The sequence below is a fragment of the Archocentrus centrarchus genome, chromosome 5, assembly GCF_007364275.1.
Source record: "Archocentrus centrarchus isolate MPI-CPG fArcCen1 chromosome 5, fArcCen1, whole genome shotgun sequence".
Lineage (NCBI taxonomy): Eukaryota > Metazoa > Chordata > Actinopteri > Cichliformes > Cichlidae > Archocentrus > Archocentrus centrarchus.
Genome location: NC_044350.1, coordinates 26,814,998 through 26,835,203, shown reverse-complemented (window position 1 = coordinate 26,835,203; position 20,206 = coordinate 26,814,998). Strand labels below are relative to the sequence as shown.

Here is a 20,206-nt window from a genome sequence, read left to right as displayed (position 1 = left end):
GAAGTTTGAAAGGGACGAGGAGAAAATAATGAAACTGTGGAGCCCCTGTTGATCAGGAAGTCCTGCAGCATTAGGACCTTTTCCCTGTGTGTCAGAGGGGGGGCAGCTCAATTACTAGGCAGTGTAGCTATCTCTTTAATAGCCTGATAAGACAATAATCCAAAATCCATGCAGTTTTAATGACTTTCTGTCTAATTAAGGACTGTTTTATAAAATATGGACACATCAGAGGCCTTGCCATTGTTCAGCAAGCTATTGTTAGTGCTATCAGCATGACTAGTTAAGAACAAGTAAAAGGCTTTTAAAAAATTATAATTATATGTATTTTACTTAGAGACTTACTGTGTATAAATCATCAAGTAATCCATCTGTGATTCTGCTCTTCAATGTCAGAGAGGTCATAGCGAACTGAGGGAGAGAAATTGCTTTTACCTCAGTTCTCACACTGGATTTAAATTTATAGAGTTGGGAACGGAGATAACTTGTCTTCATTTAAAAAAAAAAAAAAAATCGCACTGCAATACAGACTGCACTTAAAATTGACCTGCATGAAGATTGTGGGTTTTCAAAGCAAAATCAGGACTACGTCTGTCTGTATGATGCCGAATGTGTGCATCTCTTTGTAGAGATGCCAAGTGTTTGTTAGTCTTTAGTCCCCTCTAGTGTTAGGCTCTAATATTGTCCTGTTTGCCATAAGCTGTACAACTGCGTATCTTTAAAATAATGCATAATTTGACACGTGTCCTGAATCATGAATGACTCTATATTTTATGAATAAAATGAAATGGGCTTTTTTTTCAGTTTTACATTTAGAAATAATTGGTCCTATAGTATTTCATTTGCTTCATTTCAGTTGAAATTTATTAATACAGCTTCACAACACACTCATCAAAGTGTACTTTACCACGATGGGATCAGGCCTGAATAAACCAGAAATAAAAGATTTTCTTCATTTATGAAAAAACTGGGAAAAAATGGGATTTAAGGCACAATGTCAGCTTTTTCTTGATAACACTAATAAAGGAAAAAGTCATCTACTACATTGCCATCCAGCCGTCAGGCTAGAAAAACTCACTGCTGGACTTGTCTTGCATTTTAATGTGTACTTTTGGAGTATGCCATTAAAACACTGATGGCACAGCCGTTTGCTTTCCCATGCTTACTTGATAAATCGTGCTGTTCAAATGGACATGTGATTAAGTTCTGATGTAAGTTTTCACAAGGTCTTGCACTCTGTTACATCAGGCACTTCATTTTAGGATTTCATCCTGCACTGTAATGGGAATGATCTGTATTTAATAAATCACCTTGGAAACTGGGTGAGAAAGTAACAGTGTAGCTATTCATAGTCATAGTTATCTAATGTGATGACAATAGTCATTATTTACAGACATAAACTCAGCCATTGTTACTCATTTTCTGATGATTTGTTTTTTTTCCTGTAAGCTGTTGTCCAAAAATATGTGTGGTGTGCACCATCAGCAACAATAAAGTTATAAATACCTTTCTAAGTCAGTTTCCCTGTGACTCATGTCATCCAGTGATAAAATTGTCAGCCCAGTCTTCATTCTGGACCATATTCAAACGGCCAAAGCAAGGACTGTTTTTTTTTTTTTTTTTTTTTAACTGGATGTGATAACACTGTGTGAGACAGACCACAGGCACACACCTGGCTTTTGTCACAGGGAAAAGAACAGTCATATTTTTCCACATCAGTTGAAGGTCAAGTTCGGGTATAAAAGAAGACAAGAAGCACTGGGTCCTTGCAGACACACTTTTTTGACTCACTGCAGACATGCTCAGGTTTTTGGTGTTGACAAGTCTTGCAGCCTTGGGTAAGAAAATGACAGCGGACATTGTGTTATATAACTATTCATTATTGAACTGTCTGTCTCGTTTTATTCACTTACTCTCTGTCACTCACTCTGGCTTCCATTCAGTCAGTCACACTTTTTTTTTGGTCAGACAACACAGGCGTTTTAGATCGTCTACTTGCTCTATCATTTCTTCTTTTATCATTCTGAAGGCTGAAATCAAATAATGTTTGCAGACTGATATGAATCCCTGTACAAAATGATCATCAGTTTTCATGATTTGAATTTTAACTAGTTCTGGCTGAGCTGAAGCCCCAGCCCAGGTACCTGAAGGATGGCTTTGAGAGGGTTATAGGAGGTGAGGTGGCTCAACCCAACACCTGGCCCTGGCAGGTAACCCAGTGTAACACATTCAACAGTTTTTCATAATAAAAATGGAAGCATGTGGTCATAAATTAAACTTTAATTAGGCTTGAATGTTTTTATATGGAGATTTATATTTTTCCCCTCTAGATCTCCCTTCAGTACAAATCTGGCAGCAGTTACTACCACACATGTGGAGGAACTCTGGTCCAGAGAGGCTGGGTTATGACCGCTGCTCACTGTGTGGACAGGTAACAAAATAATGAACTACAGGCTCAGACAGTGTTCTTTGGCTATGTGAGTTTTAGTTTTATTTGTGCTCATTCTGTCATGTATTGTGAAGGGTTGGACAGCCAACCCAAATGCAAGATGATGAAGGCAGATTTGTGTAACAAAAGGCAAGTCGTTTATTTTGGCTGATGCAAAAGACCACAAGCAAATTCCAGAAAAGAGGGCAAGCATAAATCCAACAAATGCTAGGGATGAAATCAGGTGATAGGACACAGGAGGGTAATGAGAGGCAGCTGAACACAAAAAAAAAATGAACACAATTGTGGAAGTAAGGGGAGACAGACAGGAAGTAAAACTGAAACAGAACAGAAAACAAAGCCCACAACATATAAAATAGGAAATAACCAAAGGAGACTAATCCCAACCCAAATACAAACATTTGACAACAAGTACAGGACAGGGAAATAAAAAGTGACTGAGGTATAAACACATGGACGGAGGGAGAATGATGACAGCAAGCTATAAATCCTAGAAGCCTGGAAACACAAAGAACTAAACTAATCCCTATGAAAACATAAAGTAAACAGAAACCAGAGACTCGATAAGGAAACAAGGTCAGAAAAGAATGAGGAAATAAAAAACAGTAATCAAAGTCTAAATACAAGAGCAGAAAACCTCAAGCTAGAATATATATATATATATACAAAACACTCACACAAAACATCTTCCACTGGCATAGCAATGAGCAGAGAAAGACTAAGGAAAAAAAGCCAAGCAACCTCAAAATACAAACACACACTCTCACTTTCTCTCTCTCTCTCTCTCTCTCACACACACACACACACACACACACACACACACACACACACACACACACACACAAAATCCTGCAGTTCTGGATTCTTCTGGACAGAGATCTTCCTGGAATCTGTTGGAGCCACTCTCCCTGTTTGGAGGTCACTGCCCCAAGTGTTCCCATTACCACAGGGACCACAGTTGCCCTTGGTATTTCTCAAGCTTCTCATATTCCTTCTTTCTGATGGTGCTATCTCTTGATATTGCTACATCTGTCACTCGACCTTCTTCCTCTGCTTGTCCACCACTATTATGGTTAGTGATCACCAGTTTGTCCATCTGCATCTGGACGTCCCACAGGATCTTAGCTTGGTCATTCTCAACCACCCTTGGGGTGGTAGCATTCCAGCAGTTCCCTATTCTCCTCTCTTGTATCCTTGTTCCAGTAGCCCACTTATTATATGTGAGCCCTTGTTTCTCAAGACCTGAGAGAGAGAGAGAGAGAGAGAGAGAGAGAGAGAGAGAGAGAGAGAGAGAGAGAGAGAGAAGGCTACTCCTACCTGAATACTTAGTTATGATTAATCTGAGAATTTCTTAATGCCACCAGCACAAGGGAAAATCTTACAACCTCATTTGTAACTGTCACATTCAAAGGAAATTTGTTTATTGATTTAGAAAGAAAAAACAAACAACGTAAATCAAAGCATAAACAAGGGTATACTGAAGTGGACTCTAAAACTTACTGATTGCTAACCATGCTGTGTTTGTTTTTGGATATTTCTGAAACACTGCAGCCCCCGGACGTGGCGTGTCGTTCTTGGTGAACATGACCTCTACAGCAACAGTGGCAGAGAGCAGATCATAGAAGTCGGTCAAGTTTATATCCACCCCAAATGGGATGCTAGCAAACTGTCTCAGGGGTGAGAAGTGTTTTTATTTCTTATATTCATAAATAAGTTATTTTAAAAAACAGTTTTGTTAGCAGTTATTTATCAAGTCAAGTAATGTTTGGCAAATTTATTGATTTGGGATCTGAATGCTACATTACGGGTGTGGTGGGGCAAGGATGTGTCCACCCAGGGAGTTTAATATCTTCACAAAATTAATTTGGTAACTCTCTGCCTTAGGAATGATATTGCCCTGCTGAAACTGGCCTCTGAGGCCACCCTCAATGCTTATGTCAAGCTGGGCTCTCTGCCTCCCTCTGGCCAGATTCTACCCAACAACAACCCCTGCTACATCACGGGTTGGGGGGTCACTTCCAGTGAGTTGTCTGCATGATCTCTCTGGCTTCCTGTCAATATCAATGCCATGCTTGGGTGCCATCTCTGAAGCCTAATGTACCATACCATTTATTTTTTTGTCCAGCCGGTGGTAGCCTGTCCCCTGAGCTGAAGCAGGCCTACCTTCCTCTTGTGGACTACGCGACCTGCTCCAGTCCTGACTGGTGGGGCAGCACTGTGAAGACCAACATGGTGTGTGGTGGAGGTGGATATGACTCTGGATGCAATGTGAGTCTCTCCCTACAAGAAAAAGAGAAAGCTATGCTACCAGAAAGTAATACAGGATTATTTTATGTAATTTACATAATAATCTTGTTTTTCTCAGGGTGACTCTGGTGGACCTCTTAACTGCTTGTATAATGGAAATTACTATGTGCACGGTATTGCCAGCTTTGTGTCTGGTCTGGGATGCAATACTTTCCAGAAGCCTACTGTCTTCACCCGTGTCTCTGCCTACATTGAATGGATGGACTCGGTTTGTATAAAAGAGTTGATTATCAGACATATTAGAAAGAAGTCTTTCTTCAGGAATAAAGTAAAAGTAAAATGTTTTTAGAATTTACTGAATTTTAAGGTTGTGTGTGATCCTTAATTAATTTTTTTTTTTTCTAGATCATGTACTAAGTGGAAGAATTGTTCATGCCACAGAGACTATATTCCATCATGTTTTCATCTACTGTACCGACTCACTTGTCCAGTGTCATTCTGCAAAAATAAATGTGATTACATTTTGTGTGATGACTCGTTTATCATCACAAGGTTTATACAATGGAAAATGCCATTAAGGCCGTGTATGTTGGCTTAGACATCAGGCTGTTTTACCCTGCAGCAAGATCAGGATCAAGCACATGCATACAGTTATTTAAGTTATCATTTATGAAAACACTAACAATGTTAGCAATCAGTGTTGAACACTTGGATATTGATGGAGAATTTAAGAAGCACTTGATGATTCTGTGAATTCTGTGACAGCAAAATGTTCCCAGAAACTATTGGAAACAGCAAAAAAAAGAAAAAAGCCTGAGATGCAGCAGGTGCATTTCAGTCCTCCGTGAAACACAGCTTAGGTTACAAATGAAACGAAGGTCATCTCTGGATGTAAAAATAAAAAAAAAAAAAAAAGCACATTTAGAAATCCTGAGATGCTGTACACATGTAATATCATGTAAATAATCTACAGCTAAAACATGTCACTTACACGTTTAAGTTACACACTCAAATACATTTCATTTCAGTAAATGTAACATACCTGATGAATTTCCTTTCAACTTCAGTGCTGCCTGAAACTGGAGCTTCTGTGTACACAAAAAGCAGCATAGCAGGGAGAGATGTGGTAGAGGGGGGAAAGTGGCTTATCACACCTGCTGGCCTTGGCAGGTTTAATATCACACTGCAGCGGATTCAGGTGTATAGAAGGTTGTGTGAATGTAAAACCTATGTTTGCCTTTCAGTTTCATAGCAGATGAAGTTAAAAGACTGAAAACCGTTTAAGACGGTTGTCTCAAATCTCCTTTCAGATACTTACAGAGCTCTCAGTCTGTATGGTTTCAAATTTATAGTACCTGAAACACATTTTTTGTGTTTGGGAAATGATATGCACATTTATTTTCCTGTCAGGAGCATGAGATAAATGACTTATCTTTTCAACGATTATAAAAGTTTAGAGCTAAGGTATTAAAATCCACCATCACATTATTTAAAAATCGGATTGGATTAAAATTATACACATTAGACATATACTATAATAGCAACTGTGCAGATGAATTTTATTATTACTGTTCATTCTATATTACATCTCCTGTTTTTAGCTTTATACTTAGCTTAACTCTTGTTAAGTAAATACTGTATGATGCTTTCAAAATGTCAGACCTCAAAAATAATCTCATAAACTGACATCAAGTCTCTGGAGCTTGAAAAAAGGCGACTGGACAGTCTTTTTTTTTTTAAGCTCCAGAGACTTGCTGGTAAATAGTATCATTTTGATGAACCACATTTGGGGGTCTGTTTCCAGTACTGATGTGATGGTTCCTGCCACCATTTCTGTGGAGGAACACTGACCATGATAAAATGGGTTGTGACAAACAGTGTGTAGTCATACATATACGGTCAATAGTATTGATCAGAAAGTTCCTTTTGTTTCATCCTAGGGGGGGGTTTTGGTGGCCCTCCTAGCTGCAGAGTTAACAGCATTTGGTATGCCAGTGGGATAGCCAGCTTTGTGTCTTTTATGGGATTCAATACACCCCAGAAGAATTTTCCTCCCACTACATGACTTGAATGAACTTGGTCACTAATGGAGATGTGTTTAATGTTGCATTTGTGTGTTTCTCATTGCTGCAAAACTGATTGCCCCAGTGGGGAAAAACAAAGTTATCTATTCACTGATTGATTGGTTAACACACTAAAGTATTGTTTCTTTTAATGAACAAAAGCTTTAAAATGTATTATTTCGCAACAGAATCTTCCCTGAATGGAGCTTGTTCCCTTGCTGTGACTAATTTCCCCGGTCAAATCTTCAACAAACAAATGATCAAAATGAACATTAGTGTTTTAAATAATGTTAGCTGAATGCTGTCCCTTTCTCCCCACGGTTTTATCAGACCTGCCAAAGCTTCACATTCAAAAATTTCCTGTTCAAGTAAGTATGTGAGAATCATCAGCACCCTGAAAGCTTTATGGCATAAATGGAACAAATACAGTAACAAGCAGAGGGACATTACCGGGGATATGAATAATCATTATTTCATTATATTTTATCCATTTTTCATATAACTCACAATGTTCTGATTCTGGCAGCCTATCTCGGTTTCTCTTTTCTTCTTTGTCGTCATTCTTACTATTTTTCAAATTAAAACTTTATTCTTTCTGGTTTGCTAAAATATTGTGTTACCCCATTCTGTTACCTCTCTGGTGGTTTTGTGAGATGTCAGAGGTAAAAGGCTGAGTCTTCATAAACTGGTAGAGGGTGCAGTAGATGCATGATATGTGTGTGCTTATAGTGAGAACAGCACACATGTTGCAGCTAAGGTTGTAGTCAAAATCGAAATAGTGCTTAAGCGTCAGACTGACATTAACAGGAGATGCTGATTACACTTTGTATGCCTTAAATGTTTTGTACATTGTCTTCATTATGTTTTCAAAAGCAAAACCATTTCTTTTAATGTAAAATCTGATAAAATGTTATTGCTTTTTTTAACTGAATCTTTAATTCAACCTTGAAACACTGAAGCACTTTCCATGAATACATTTTACAGCAGTGCCTGTGGGGAGGTTAAATTAACCACGATCTATGAGGATGTACTTGGGTATTAGTTACATGCTCCCAGCTATGCTTTTATTATTACAGGATTGCTGCTGCGTATGATTCTAGCAGAGAGCTTCAAAGTTAGAAGGAATGTCTTCTACACACTAAATGAAAATTGTTTTACTTGTCTCATTTTTACTTTTGCAGTTAAATTTAATTGGAAGAAATAACTGTTATATCTCTTAAAAATACAACTTGCCTCGCCTAAACTTCAAATGCAGGTTTACAGAATTTACAGTTTAAGTAATTGTATATTAAAATGATATTACAGACAGGTGTTATTCTTCACTGTATGAAAGCTGTGCGTGAGCCACATATGTGGAAAACCTATATGAGATCATATCTTACCTGCAATGTTCTTTTTGGGAAGAGTAAATAAGAGCTCAGCAGGTCCAGGATGTAAAATTATTATGTGCAACAGCAAAAGCGGTGTGGTAGATAATGGACACAATACTCAAACCCAACTGGTAAAATAAGGTGCTGTAAACTTTATTTTCACCTAAAAATAAGATTCTGAATTTCAGAGAATCATAGTAAAAGTGACATAAACATATGAACATGTGTTCAGATCAAAATAACAAAAGTGGAATTTATTTTGATGCCTCGAAAATGTTATCCTACACAATCGTTCGTCTCAGTTAAACCAAGTCTTTTTCTGCAGCAACACTTAATGTGCAATATCTGCACTAAAGATACACAGTTACAATATCACCTCTGCAGGGCGTCATGAATATTTATCAAAGGCTTAATGTATAATTCTGCTCTGTGTCCTGGGGGCTGATTCTGTATCTTTTAACAGTGATCCTAATCTATAGCAATCAACACCCTGCAACCTGCAACGTGCAAGGCTATGTACTTAAATTATAATCCTCTCAATGTTCTCTGTTCTCTAAACCTTCACCTACATTGTCTGCATACCTGAGGCTGAGCTGTCTGTCCTAATGGCTCACAGGTCTGTGAGCCACAGCAGACTGCGCTGTTATCACAACCATACTATAATTTACAGTATGTAAACATAATTTGCAGCACCTCCAGACACCAGGATAAAAACTCAATTTTAATAATTTATTTTAAATGATGCATTTCATGAAATCTGTCAAGATGGCTTTCATGGATCCATAATAGTTTTTAGTATTGAGCGATACTATTGGTAGAGAGCAGAATTCATGGTTCTATCAAGTATGGCAAGCTATCCAGATCTGGTATGATGTTTTTTAATGGGTTAGTTTTATGTCTGTTGTAAACGGACTTTCAGAAAAGTTCAACTTTTGTCTCATCAGTCCACAGAAGTTTTTTCCAAAAGTCTTGGAGATCATGAGGATGTTTTTTGGGAAATGTGACCCAAGTCTATCAGATTTGATACACAAGATTTTGTGAGTTTTTGACACTTCTACATCATCAGTTTATTATTTTTTTTCCACCCAAAAATCTAGATAAATTGCACTGTATATGTTTATTACATAAATTGGGGTAAAAAAAATGGATCTAACAAATATGATACAAATGAAAACTCGTGTATGCAAATAAATATTTAATTTCCATCCATCCATTGATCAATATTGATCAATATTATTGAATATTCTGGCAATCATTTGATGGTTTAGGTTTTACAGGGTTAATAAATGAAACCATCATTTAAAAACTGCACTTTGTATTTATCTTCAATGACCAAGCCTGTCACCTGATCTCAACACAACAGAGCATGCTTTTCTGTCATGGCCCTGGGTGTTTTGTGTTTTTGGACAGTTTAATTCTGTTTTGGTAATAGTTTAGTTAGTTTAGTTTAGTCTTCTTGGTTATAGTTTATGTGTATTTAATTCCTTGTTCCCCTGTGTTCTCCATGTCAAGCCTGCATTTCTGTTGTGTTTGTCTTTTTCTTTTTTATTTTCTAGTCTCTTGTCTTGTGTGCATTTGTTTAGTTTTGCTCTCCCCTTGTTTTCCTGATTGTCTCATGCATTTAAGCCCTCAGTTTGCTGTAGGTCTTTCTTGTATCATACTGTTTATTCTCCATGTGTTGCCTGAGTGCTTCCCTTGGATTTATGGACTTTGTTTTACCAATTGCTTTTGGACTTTGGACTGCATTTTCACCTGCTGCCTTGATATTTTAGTTTTGCCAAAAAACGTTAGTTTTTGTTTAAATCACTCCACCTTAAAGTCGACTTTCTACACTCCACATTTCATAACATGACACTTTCAGTTACTGAAGATAAAAAATGAATGCAAAGAGGCAGTAGCAGTAAAGGCCTGGCAGAGCATCTCGAAGGAAGAAGCACAACATTTGGAGTGTAATTCATTGTTGTTAAACACCAGGAACTAGGCTGAAAGTTTGTGCTTCAGTCACAAACAATCTTGTCTGATTTAAAATCCACTGTGGTGGACCTAACCGTATGTTATTTGTAAAGCTTCTAAATGAGCGAGAGCAGAATATAATGTGTTGCAATTTAAGCAAGTGTTCCACTTAGCACAGACTATATTAATGATCAAAAAATTGCTTGACTATAACATTCATCATCTTACTGAATAATCCAGAGTAGCAGTTGCTAATGTATGTGGAAAAAATGAGGAATTCAGTGGCTGAGTCAGCTGTTCCATGAATGAATACTTAGGCCTTCACTTTAGTGATAACCGTGAGACAGACACAGGTGGACTTGTTTTGGTATTTAACAAGTGGCACATGTGTACTCACACACACACACACACACACACACACATAGAAGTGGCAAAGTGGCCCTGGGGGTATAAAAGAATAGTGTGCAGATATCTGCAGTGCAGAAAGTTATAAGAGACTGCAGGCATGCTCAGGTTTCTCTTGCTGACCTCTCTTGCAGCCCTTGGTAAGAACTGCCTTGTTCTCCTTTGACATTCTGCAAAAAACTCTCTACTCATTTGAATACTTAACAACTTACTGTTATGCTTACCATGTCTCTATTAAAGTGCTGGCTGAGCTGGAGCCCCAGCCCAGGTATTTGGAGGATGATGGTGTTCAAGAAAGAGTGGTGGGTGGTGAGGTGGCCAGACCCAACTCCTGGCCCTGGCAGGTAATGCATGCTTTGTACACACACAATTCCAAAAATGAAGCTGTGTGAATCAGAACATAGAAAACATATGAAATGTTTAAACTGAAATTGTACTGAAAATGTACAATTTTAAGAAAACTATAAGGTCATTTTGAATTTGATGGCAGAAGCACATCTCAGAAAAATTGGGAAGGGGCAACAAAGGGCTGGGAAAGAGAGTCGTACTAAAAAAACAACTTTTAAGGAACATTTTGGAACTAGTTAGGTTAACTGGCAACAGGTCAGTAACATGACTGGGTATTTAAAAAAAAAAATCCAAGCGAGGTAAGGTTTTTCAGAAGTAAAGCTGGCCAGGGGTTCATCAATCTGCAAGAAAAAACAAAACAAAACAAAACAAAAAAACATATATCTACAGATTGTGGAACAATTTTAGAATAATGTTCCTAAACCAAAAATTGCGACGACTGTACGTATCTCATCATCTACAATCCCTAATATCATCCAAAGTTTCTGAGAATCTGGAGAAATCCCCAAAATTGGGTTTGTATGACTCCACAACAGCTGTGGTAGAGCTGTTAAGACCCATTAATAAGGTAAAAACACAGTACAATAACACAAGTGTCCAATACAACAAATTAAAAACTTTCAGGACTTTGAGATTTGTTTTTTGTTTCTTTGTTTTTGCTAATTTAGCTATGGGAATTTCTTCATTCTTGTTATGCATCATGCTCACTATGTAAAATCAATGAATCTGGTCAATTAATTTAATTATTAAATTTTATTATTATTTATTAAATTTAATTTAATTAATAATCAAATGAATTAAGCAAATGAATGTTTTTATGGTGCCTTTTAAAACCTTTAGCATTTTCCACTAATGTTTATACTGCCACAACACATCTTGTATTTTTTGTGCTCTTTCTTTTGTTAGATCTCTCTTCAGTACCAATCTGGCAGCGGCTACGCCCACACCTGTGGAGGAACCCTGATCAAGAGAGGATGGGTCATGACTGCTGCTCACTGCGTGGACAGGTGGGCGTTTCATTAACACAGCATAGCTGCTAAGTCTAAAACTTTATGGCCAACAGAGCTGAGCATTTACACGATTCCTGTGTTCAATACATTAAAAAGGTCATCTCTTACATTTCACTTACAGCATTTCAGCCTTCTATTTTAATTAACTGTCCAATAAAATATTGATTTATTAAGGGATATTTATAAACTTATAACTGCCAGACAGTACTACAGGTAGAGAAGTAAAATTTTGTCTTGCCACAGATCCATGACCTGGCGCGTTGTTCTTGGAGATCACGACATCTACAGCAATGACGGCACAGAGCAGTACAAGAGTGTGAGCCAGGTCTACGTCCACCCCTACTGGAACTCCAACAATGTTGCTGGCGGGTAATTTATAATCATGTTCTGCCACACATCTGCACTCACAAGCAACAAATATATATAAACAAGACAGCGTGCATATATTTTCTAGTAAAATCAGTTTTAAAAAGGGCAGATTTGTCCTTTTAAAGTAAAAAAGTATTCATTTTAGTGATTGCATGTTTGTCTCTGGTTCAGATATGACATTGCTCTCCTCCGTCTGTCAACTGATGCTACTCTCAATAACTACGTCCAGCTTGCCACTTTGCCTCCTTCTGGTCAGGTTCTGCCTAACAACAACCCATGCTACATTACTGGATGGGGTCGCACCCAGAGTGAGTCTAACATGATGATATCATGCATTTACGTGATAAATAATTTAGTCCAGTGTATGTGAGCGTAAGAAAGCAACCTCTAAGCACCAAATCTTTAAGACACATAAGTGTTTTAGCCTGCTTTTTTTTCAAGAAACAGTTGTTATATTATTCTTTGCCTGCTGTACTCAGCTGGAGGTCAGCTCTCTACCAAGCTGAAGCAGGCCTACCTTCCTGTTGTTGACTACAGTACCTGCTCCAGCAGTGGATGGTGGGGGAGCACTGTGAAGAACACCATGGTTTGTGCTGGTGGTGGCAGTGAATCTGGCTGTCAGGTGAGCCAAGAGTGTTATGAACTATTTCAGGGTATCACTTTTTTACTTACCAACCCTTTGATATTTAAAGTGTAATAGCCAGGAGTGTTAAGTTGGTATTAAATAAATTATTTAGGATGCCATTTGGATCAGTAATAAACAAGAAAAAAAACGAGTTTGCTAAATTGTTATTAACCCCTTGGAGTTGTTATCCAGGGGGAAAAAGCTGCAGAATATCTAGACTAAGATGTGTTTAATGACCACTTTTTAGTGGATTAAAATGTACAACTTCATTATTAGCAACTAACAAAGATGAACACTGTTCTCATTTATTGTAATTTTTCACATATTATGAACTTAAGTTTTGTTTTTTGTTTTTTAAATCACTGTGTCACCCCTTAAAAAATGCTTGGGTATAAAGAAACACGAGGAAACACTGGAAAGAAGTTGTCAGATTTCAGGCCCATGTCACTGTAACAGAATGACATTAAATATCTCCCACTGAGCTGTGGGCTGACCCCTTCCTGTCAAGGAAGATATTTTGGGGGTCACATGTGGGATTGCTTGCTGCATCAGCAGGGCATAAGTCACTTACAAATAATCCAAGCAAGTGCTTAAACTACACAAAGTCCATGCTGTAAACATGTGCTTTGGACAAAGTTGCTCCAGACTGACCGAGATGAAAGGTGGATATGAGATCCTTTCAATTTACTTCCAATCAAAGACCATAAATAAAACCTTCATTTGTGATTTTGTTTGTTTGCTTGTGATGCAGGGTGACTCTGGTGGCCCCCTGAACTGCAGTGTCAACGGCCAGTGGACTGTCCATGGTGTGACCAGCTTTGTGTCTTCCAGTGGCTGCAATGCCTACAGGAAGCCCACTGTCTTCACCCGTGTCTCTGCTTACATCAGCTGGATAACCAGCGTCAGTATTTCATAACAATATAAAACAGTGTTTTTATTATTCTTACTAATGCAGCAAATAGAAGAGTTCACAATTAGTTTAATACATTCATTTCTTACAAATATTTGTGCAGCATTTTGTGCCAGTTGATTGCTGAGGTAATCACGTAATGTTTCATTTGTCCTTGCATTGACAGATCACGGGTTGAGAAGAGCGAGGATCACCATGGAAACACTCTGGATTCACCTCAATTTCTTACTCCATCAGAATAAAATGTCATCTAATGCACATCTGCTTCACTTTTTGCTTTTTTTGTGTGTTGGGTACAAAAGGCTTTGGTCATTAAGGTGTTTAAAAGCACCAGTAATTGGAGGTGAAGTACGATTTCAGTGCTAAAATAAAGTATAGTCTATTAAATCTATTAAGGCAATCATTCTAATGAAATTCATGTAGGATTATTTTGTTTTTATGCTATGACAATCTATTCCTACTAAATTGATTTTAACAACATTTCAACAATTACACTTTCACCAGTTGAGATCATTAACGTTGGTGAAGAAGTGGTCAAACTGTAAAAGTGTTATTTTCTGATGAGTAAACAAAAAGATGAACAACTTCAAATGATGCAAAAAAAAAAAAAAGGGTTTCAGTGGCTCCATCTTTTTGTTTACCCTTCAGAAGCTGATAGCACTGTTACAGTTTGGCTGCATACCGTAGGTGTTATTTGGATCTAAGCAAAAGTACATTGTAGTGCAGTGGTTAGCACAGTGAGGCTCAGGTTTTTGAACCTTCTGCCTTTCCATACAAATGCTCCATGTGCATTTGTGCATATCCTCTTGGTGCTCCAGTTTCCCCCCTATGTTTTTGTTAGATTAATTGTGATTCTAAATTGGTCATAGGTGTGAGTGTACCCCGCTTCTTGCCCCTCTTGTTAAGAAAACAGATATATGAATGTTTGTGACACTGGTACATCACTGCATGGCAGTGATGCACATGTTTATGTCTCTATTTATATTTCAATCTCTCTTTCAAATTTTGTTTTTAAGTCATTTTTTATTTTATGCTCTATTATCATCAAGACTCCAATTCAGGACTGAAGTCCTTCGTCTGTCATCCTCTGATGAGGAGATTAGTGTCTTTACGTAAATCCACACAAGCACTGAATAGTCAGTGTTGCTCTGGGCGAATGCAGAATTCTTCTGTGATAAAAGCCTTATTCATGGCTAAATGTGTTAAACTGTTGGACCAAAGCAGACAAAAACAGTCTGAAAAACTGTCAGATTGCTGCTGACTGTTGACAGCTTTGCTATCTTTGAGGAAGAAAGAAAATGTCATTCCTCATTAGTGTACCTACAGGTTTAGCTTGGCGGGTCAGATGGGTTATGCAGAAGCAGTCTAGAACAAGGTAATGTGGGGAAACTCAACCTGCAGTCACATATTTTCAGTGTTAGTTGAAGTTTTGAAGATAGCTAATATGATGTGTCTCTTCATGTCTAGAAGAAGTGGATATGCAGACGTACATTTCAAAATATACTTTGTTACCCTTACTGACAGCCTCTTTAAAAAATATTTGCTGAAAGACATAATCGTACACATATAAGGACAGGAAAACACACCATGGCATTCACTAGTTTTCTTAAAAGACTGGCATTTTCTCATAAAACATACATTAACTATGTGTCATTTTTTCAAATGATACTTTTGCAATGTAACATTTGAAATTAAATTGTGAAGCAACAATGTGACCATAACAGCATTTAACTGAACTACCCACTATAGAAATATACAATTAAAGCCAAATGAGTTTTCCCCATTTCACAGGGTAACACTTATTACAGTGTTATTACAAATAGCTTATGATATATGTCAAGAAGCCTGTGTTTTGATTTTCTGCTCAGGAACTATGTACTTACTCTAAACACTGCCATATTGCCACTATGTGTGTGTCTCTCTCTGTGTGTGTTTTCAAAAAAAAAAAATTGTATCTCTTCAGTTGGGTGACCATATGGTGGTGATGATAGCTCTAAGTCTTACAGCAGATACCTGTCATATTGTTCTGTTGTGCATATTTCTGATGAAAGTGGAACACCAACTGCATGTCTAATGATTCAGAAGAACATTCAAACTTGTTTGAGTGGTTGGAGGAGTGTGAAATGTTCACATGCAAACAGTTTATGGAATAACATCAGTGTAAGTGGATTATTACACCAACATGTAAACAGCAATAACATGTCGAGACTGACTGTGATGGTGTTAATTTTAACTGCTGTGCTTTTTCCTTAGTCCTACTTTGTCTAATGTATTTCCCTATCCATATGTTTGTTGTTCATCCCTTGTTTGCCTCCTTGCGTGCTATATGTGTGTATAAGCTTGGTGCTCTGTTTATGCTTCTGTAGTCAGTCCATTTGCACACCTGAAATACAAGCTCCAGCTGTAAACCACTCATCCTCACATTCAGTTTGTCAGTGCTGCAACCATCTTTTACCTATTTCAGTCATTTCTTTATGTACATCTAAGTAATTCTTGTTACCATGTGTCTTAGATTAAGAGTATAATTACATCTTGCCATGCCAGCTTTACCAGTTCCGTGCTGTTCTTCAGTTCAACCAGTTCAGTCTGCTGTCACACTCTTCTCCACACTCCAGCAATCAATTCATCTCACCCAGTCTGCCACAACCTCTTCAGCAGCCTCTTCAAGCTTCCTTTTAAAAAAAGAAAATTTTGTCTAACTGACAATCCTTCTCCAAGCTCTGTATTTGGATAATCAAATTGTCCCTTTCTAGATTGAAACAGCAAGGGAACAGTTTACCCTGCCCGGAATAGGGTTACCGGGGCCCCACCCTGGAGCCAGGCCTGGGGAGGGAGCTCGAGGGAGAGCATCTGGTGGCCGGGCATTAGCCCGTGGTGCTCGGCCGGGCGCAGCCCGAAGAGGTTACATGGGCCCGCCCTCCTGTAGGCCCACCACCCGCAGGAGGTGTCGTAGGGGTCGGGTGCAGTGTGTGTCGGGCGGTGGCCGAGGGCGGAGGCCCTGGCGGACCGATCCCCAGCTATCGAAACTGGCTATTGGGACATGGAATGTCACCTCTCTGGTGGGGAAGGAGCCTGAGCTAGTGCGTGAGGTTGAGAGATACCAGCTAGATATAGTTGGGCTCACCTCAACGCATGGCCTGGGCTCTGGAACCAGTCTCCTGGAGAAGGGCTGGACTCTGTTCCAGTCTGGAGTTGCCCTCGGTGAGAGGCGGCGAGCTGAAGTGGGTATTCTTGTATCCCCCCGGCTTGCTGCCTGTACGTCGGAGTTTACACCGGTGTACGAGAGGGTAGTTTCCCTGCGCCTTCGGGCTGGGGAACGGGTCCTGACTGTTGTTTGCGCTTATGCGCCGAATGACAGTACAGAGTACCCACCCTTTTTGGAGTCGCTGGGCGGGGTGCTGGAGGGTGCTCCATCTGGGGACTCCATAGTCTTGCTGGGAGACTTCAACGCTCACGTGGGCAATAACAGTGAGACCTGGAGGGGCGTGATTGGGAGGAACGGCCTGCCCGAGCTGAACCCGAATGGTGTTTTGTTATTGGACATCTGTGCAAACCACAGTTTGTCCATGTTCGAACATAAGGATGTCCATAAGTGCACATGGCACCAGGACACCCTAGGTCGCAGGTCGATGATCGATTTTGTAATCGTATCATCAGATCTGCGGCCGTATGTTCTGGACACTCGGGTGAAGAGAGGAGCTGAGTTATCAACTGATCACCACCTGGTGGTGAGTTGGATCAGGTGTCGGGGGAAGATGCTGGACAGACCTGGCACACCTAAACGTATTGTGAGGGTGTGCTGGGAATGCCTGGCAGAAGCCCCAGTCCAGGAGATCTTCAACTCCCACCTCTGGCAGAACTTCGACAGCATTCCGAGGGAGGCTGAGGACATTGAGTCCGAATGGACCATGTTCCGCACCTCCATTGTTGAGGCTGCTGCTCAGAGCTGTGGCTGCAAGGTGGTTGGTGCCTGTCGTGGTGGTAACCCCCGAACCAGATGGTGGTCACCGGAGGTGAAGGGAGCCATCAAGCTGAAGAAAGAGTCCTATCATGCTTGGTTAGCCTGTGGGACTCCGGAGCTGACAGGTATCGGCAGGCCAAGCGGAATGCAGCTCGGGCAGTGGCATCGAAGCGATTCTGGCAAACCGTCAGGCGGCTCAGGAGGGAAAAGCAGTGCTCCACTCACACGGTTTATAGTGCGGGTGGGGTGCTGCTGACTTCAACTGAGGCTATAGTCAGACGGTGGAAGGAATACTTCGAGGACCTCCTGAATCCCACTGACACGCCTTCTGTAGTGGAAGCAGCGTCTGAGGACGAGGGAGATGACTTGACCATCACTGGGGGTGAGGTCACTGAGGCAGTTAAACAACTCCTTGGTGGCAAGGCCCCTGGGGTGGACGAGATTCGCCCTGAGTTCCTGAAGGCTCTGGATGTTGTAGGGCTGTCTTGGTTGACACGCCTCTGCAACATCGCATGGAGATCTGGGGCAGTGCCAATGGATTGGCAGACTGGGGTGGTGGTCCCCATCTTTAAGAAGGGAGACCGGAGGGTGTGCTCCAACTTTCGGGGGATCACACTCCTCAGCCTCCCCGGTAAGGTCTATGCCAGGGTGCTGGAAAGGAGGGTCCATCCGTTAGTCGAACCTCGGATCCAGGAGGAACAATGCGGTTTTCGACCTGGTCGCGGAACGCTGGACCAGCTCTTTATCCTCTCAAGGATATTCAAGTGTGCGTCGGAGTTTGCCCAACCAGTCTACATGTGCTTTGTGGACTTGGAGAAGGCATTCGACCGTGTCCCTTGGGGTGTCCTTTGGGAGGTCCTGCGGGAGTATGGGGTGTCTGGCCCGTTGTTGTGGGCCATTCAGTCTTTGTACAACCGCAGTGAGAGCTTGGTCCGTATAGCCGGTAATAAGTCGGATTCGTTTCTTGTGGGTGTTGGACTCCGTCAGGGCTGCCCTTTGTCACCGATTCTGTTCATAATTTTTATGGACAGAATTTCTAGGCGTAGCCAGGTGGCGGAAGGCTTCTTCCTTGATGGCCTCAGAGTCTTATCTCTGCTTTTTGCGGATGATGCGGTTCTGTTGGCTTCATCAGGGGGTGGCCTCCAGCTTCGCAGCCGAGTGTGAAGCGGCCGGCATGAGAATCAGCACCTCTAAGTCTGAGGCCATGGTCCTCAGCCGCAAAAAGGTGGAGTGCCCTCTCCGGCTCAGGAACAAGTTCTTGCCCCAAGTGGAGGAGTTCAAGTATCTCGGGGTCTTGTTCACGAGTGATGGGAGAAGGGAGCGGGAGATCGACAGACGGATCGGGGCTGCTTCTGCAGTGATGCGGACGCTGCACCGGTCTGTCGTGGTGAAGAGAGAGCTTAGTGTAAAAGCAAACCTCTCGATTTACCGGTCAATCTACGTTCCTACCCTCACCTATGGTCACGAGCTTTGGGTAGTGACTGAAAGAATAAGATCGTGAATACAAGCGGCAGAAATGAGTTTCCTTCGAAGGGTGGCTGGCCTCTCCCTTAGAGATAAGGTGAGGAGTGCGGCCATCCGGGAGGGGCTCAGAGTAGAGCCGCTGCTCCTCCACATCGAAAGGAGCCAGTTGAGGTGGCTCGGGCATCTGATTAGGATGCCTCCTGGCCGCCTCTTGGGTGAGGTGTTCCGGGCATGTCCCACCGGGAGGAGGCCCCGTGGTAGACCCAGGACACGCTGGAGGGATTATATCTCTCGGCTGGCCTGGGAACGCCTTGGGGCCCCTCCAGATGACCTGGAGGAGGTGGCTGGGGAGAGGGAAGCCTGGGCTTCTTTGCTTAGGCTCCTGCCCCTGCGACCCGGCCCCGGATAAGCGGGAGAGAATGGATGGATGGAAATTGTCCCTTTCTAACATACTGTAGAGTGTAAGTGCTGTAATTCAAAACTGCAGAAAAAGTTTAAAGTGAATGTATTTTTCCTTACTCACCAATGACTGTAACAGACGAACAGATTTCAGTGAAGATGCTTAGAATAAAATTATATATATATATAAATAAATACATATATATAGAGAGAGATATATAGATAAGGTAAGTTACTGATTAACTTTTGGTTTGTTTTGCATGTTTTAAACTTGATTTAGATTCCATAAATTCTTATTTCCTCAACACAAACACTGTAGTGCTTCTGTGAATATTTAATAATCTCTGTCTATCACTTCGAGATATCCGGACAAGATTACCAAACATATTAGAGGTTATTACACAAGTTAATCAACACAGAATTAATGCATAACAAAATTTTTTAACCACTTTCTCAGCCGGTGGAGCTAATTCAAAAGGTCAGTGTATTTGTAAGATGGTTATGTTCCCCACATTAATGAGAAACACTTTGCTAATTACATGTATTCATCATTTTTTGTGCTTGATTAATCACGTTCTTGCGATGAAGAATGTTCACCTCTCAATTTAACACGCTGCCAGGGGTAAGCTACTGTGA

At 40.6% G+C, this 20,206-nt stretch overlaps 2 protein-coding genes across 3 annotated transcripts; both read left to right on the top strand.

Annotated features, from left to right (window-relative positions):
• Positions 1-1,686: 1,686 nt before the first annotated feature.
• LOC115780123 (elastase-1-like) lies at positions 1,687-5,219 on the top strand. Its single transcript, XM_030729122.1, has 8 exons — positions 1,687-1,835; positions 2,110-2,207; positions 2,328-2,428; positions 3,998-4,123; positions 4,331-4,467; positions 4,572-4,714; positions 4,812-4,961; positions 5,099-5,219. The coding sequence occupies exons 1-8, from the start codon at positions 1,796-1,798 to the stop codon at positions 5,108-5,110; spliced, it is 807 nt and encodes a 268-aa protein (XP_030584982.1). The 5' UTR covers positions 1,687-1,795; the 3' UTR covers positions 5,111-5,219.
• Positions 5,220-10,493: 5,274 nt separating this feature from the next.
• On the top strand, positions 10,494-14,004 carry LOC115780153 (elastase-1-like). 2 transcript variants are annotated; one of them, XM_030729176.1, is made up of 8 exons: positions 10,494-10,624; positions 10,725-10,828; positions 11,739-11,839; positions 12,086-12,211; positions 12,383-12,519; positions 12,691-12,833; positions 13,588-13,737; positions 13,913-14,004. In XM_030729176.1, exons 1-8 carry the CDS (start codon positions 10,585-10,587, stop codon positions 13,922-13,924), a joined length of 813 nt encoding a protein of 270 aa, XP_030585036.1. In that variant the 5' UTR covers positions 10,494-10,584; the 3' UTR covers positions 13,925-14,004. The 2 variants fall into 2 exon arrangements, with proteins under 2 accessions (XP_030585036.1, XP_030585035.1); XM_030729175.1 differs by lacking the exon at positions 13,913-14,004 and having other exon boundaries at positions 13,588-13,752.
• Positions 14,005-20,206: the final 6,202 nt, after the last annotated feature.

Coding starts and splice junctions, on each gene's coding strand:
- LOC115780123 (XM_030729122.1), top strand. CDS start 1,796: ATGCTCAGGTTTTTGGTGTTGACAAGTCTTGCAGCCTTGG. Junction 2,429..3,997: donor GCTGCTCACTGTGTGGACAG/GTAACAAAATAA, acceptor GAAACACTGCAG/CCCCCGGACGTGGCGTGTCG. Junction 4,124..4,330: donor GCTAGCAAACTGTCTCAGGG/GTGAGAAGTGTT, acceptor TCTCTGCCTTAG/GAATGATATTGCCCTGCTGA.
- LOC115780153 (XM_030729175.1), top strand. CDS start 10,585: ATGCTCAGGTTTCTCTTGCTGACCTCTCTTGCAGCCCTTG. Junction 10,829..11,738: donor CCAACTCCTGGCCCTGGCAG/GTAATGCATGCT, acceptor TTCTTTTGTTAG/ATCTCTCTTCAGTACCAATC. Junction 12,834..13,587: donor GCAGTGAATCTGGCTGTCAG/GTGAGCCAAGAG, acceptor CTTGTGATGCAG/GGTGACTCTGGTGGCCCCCT.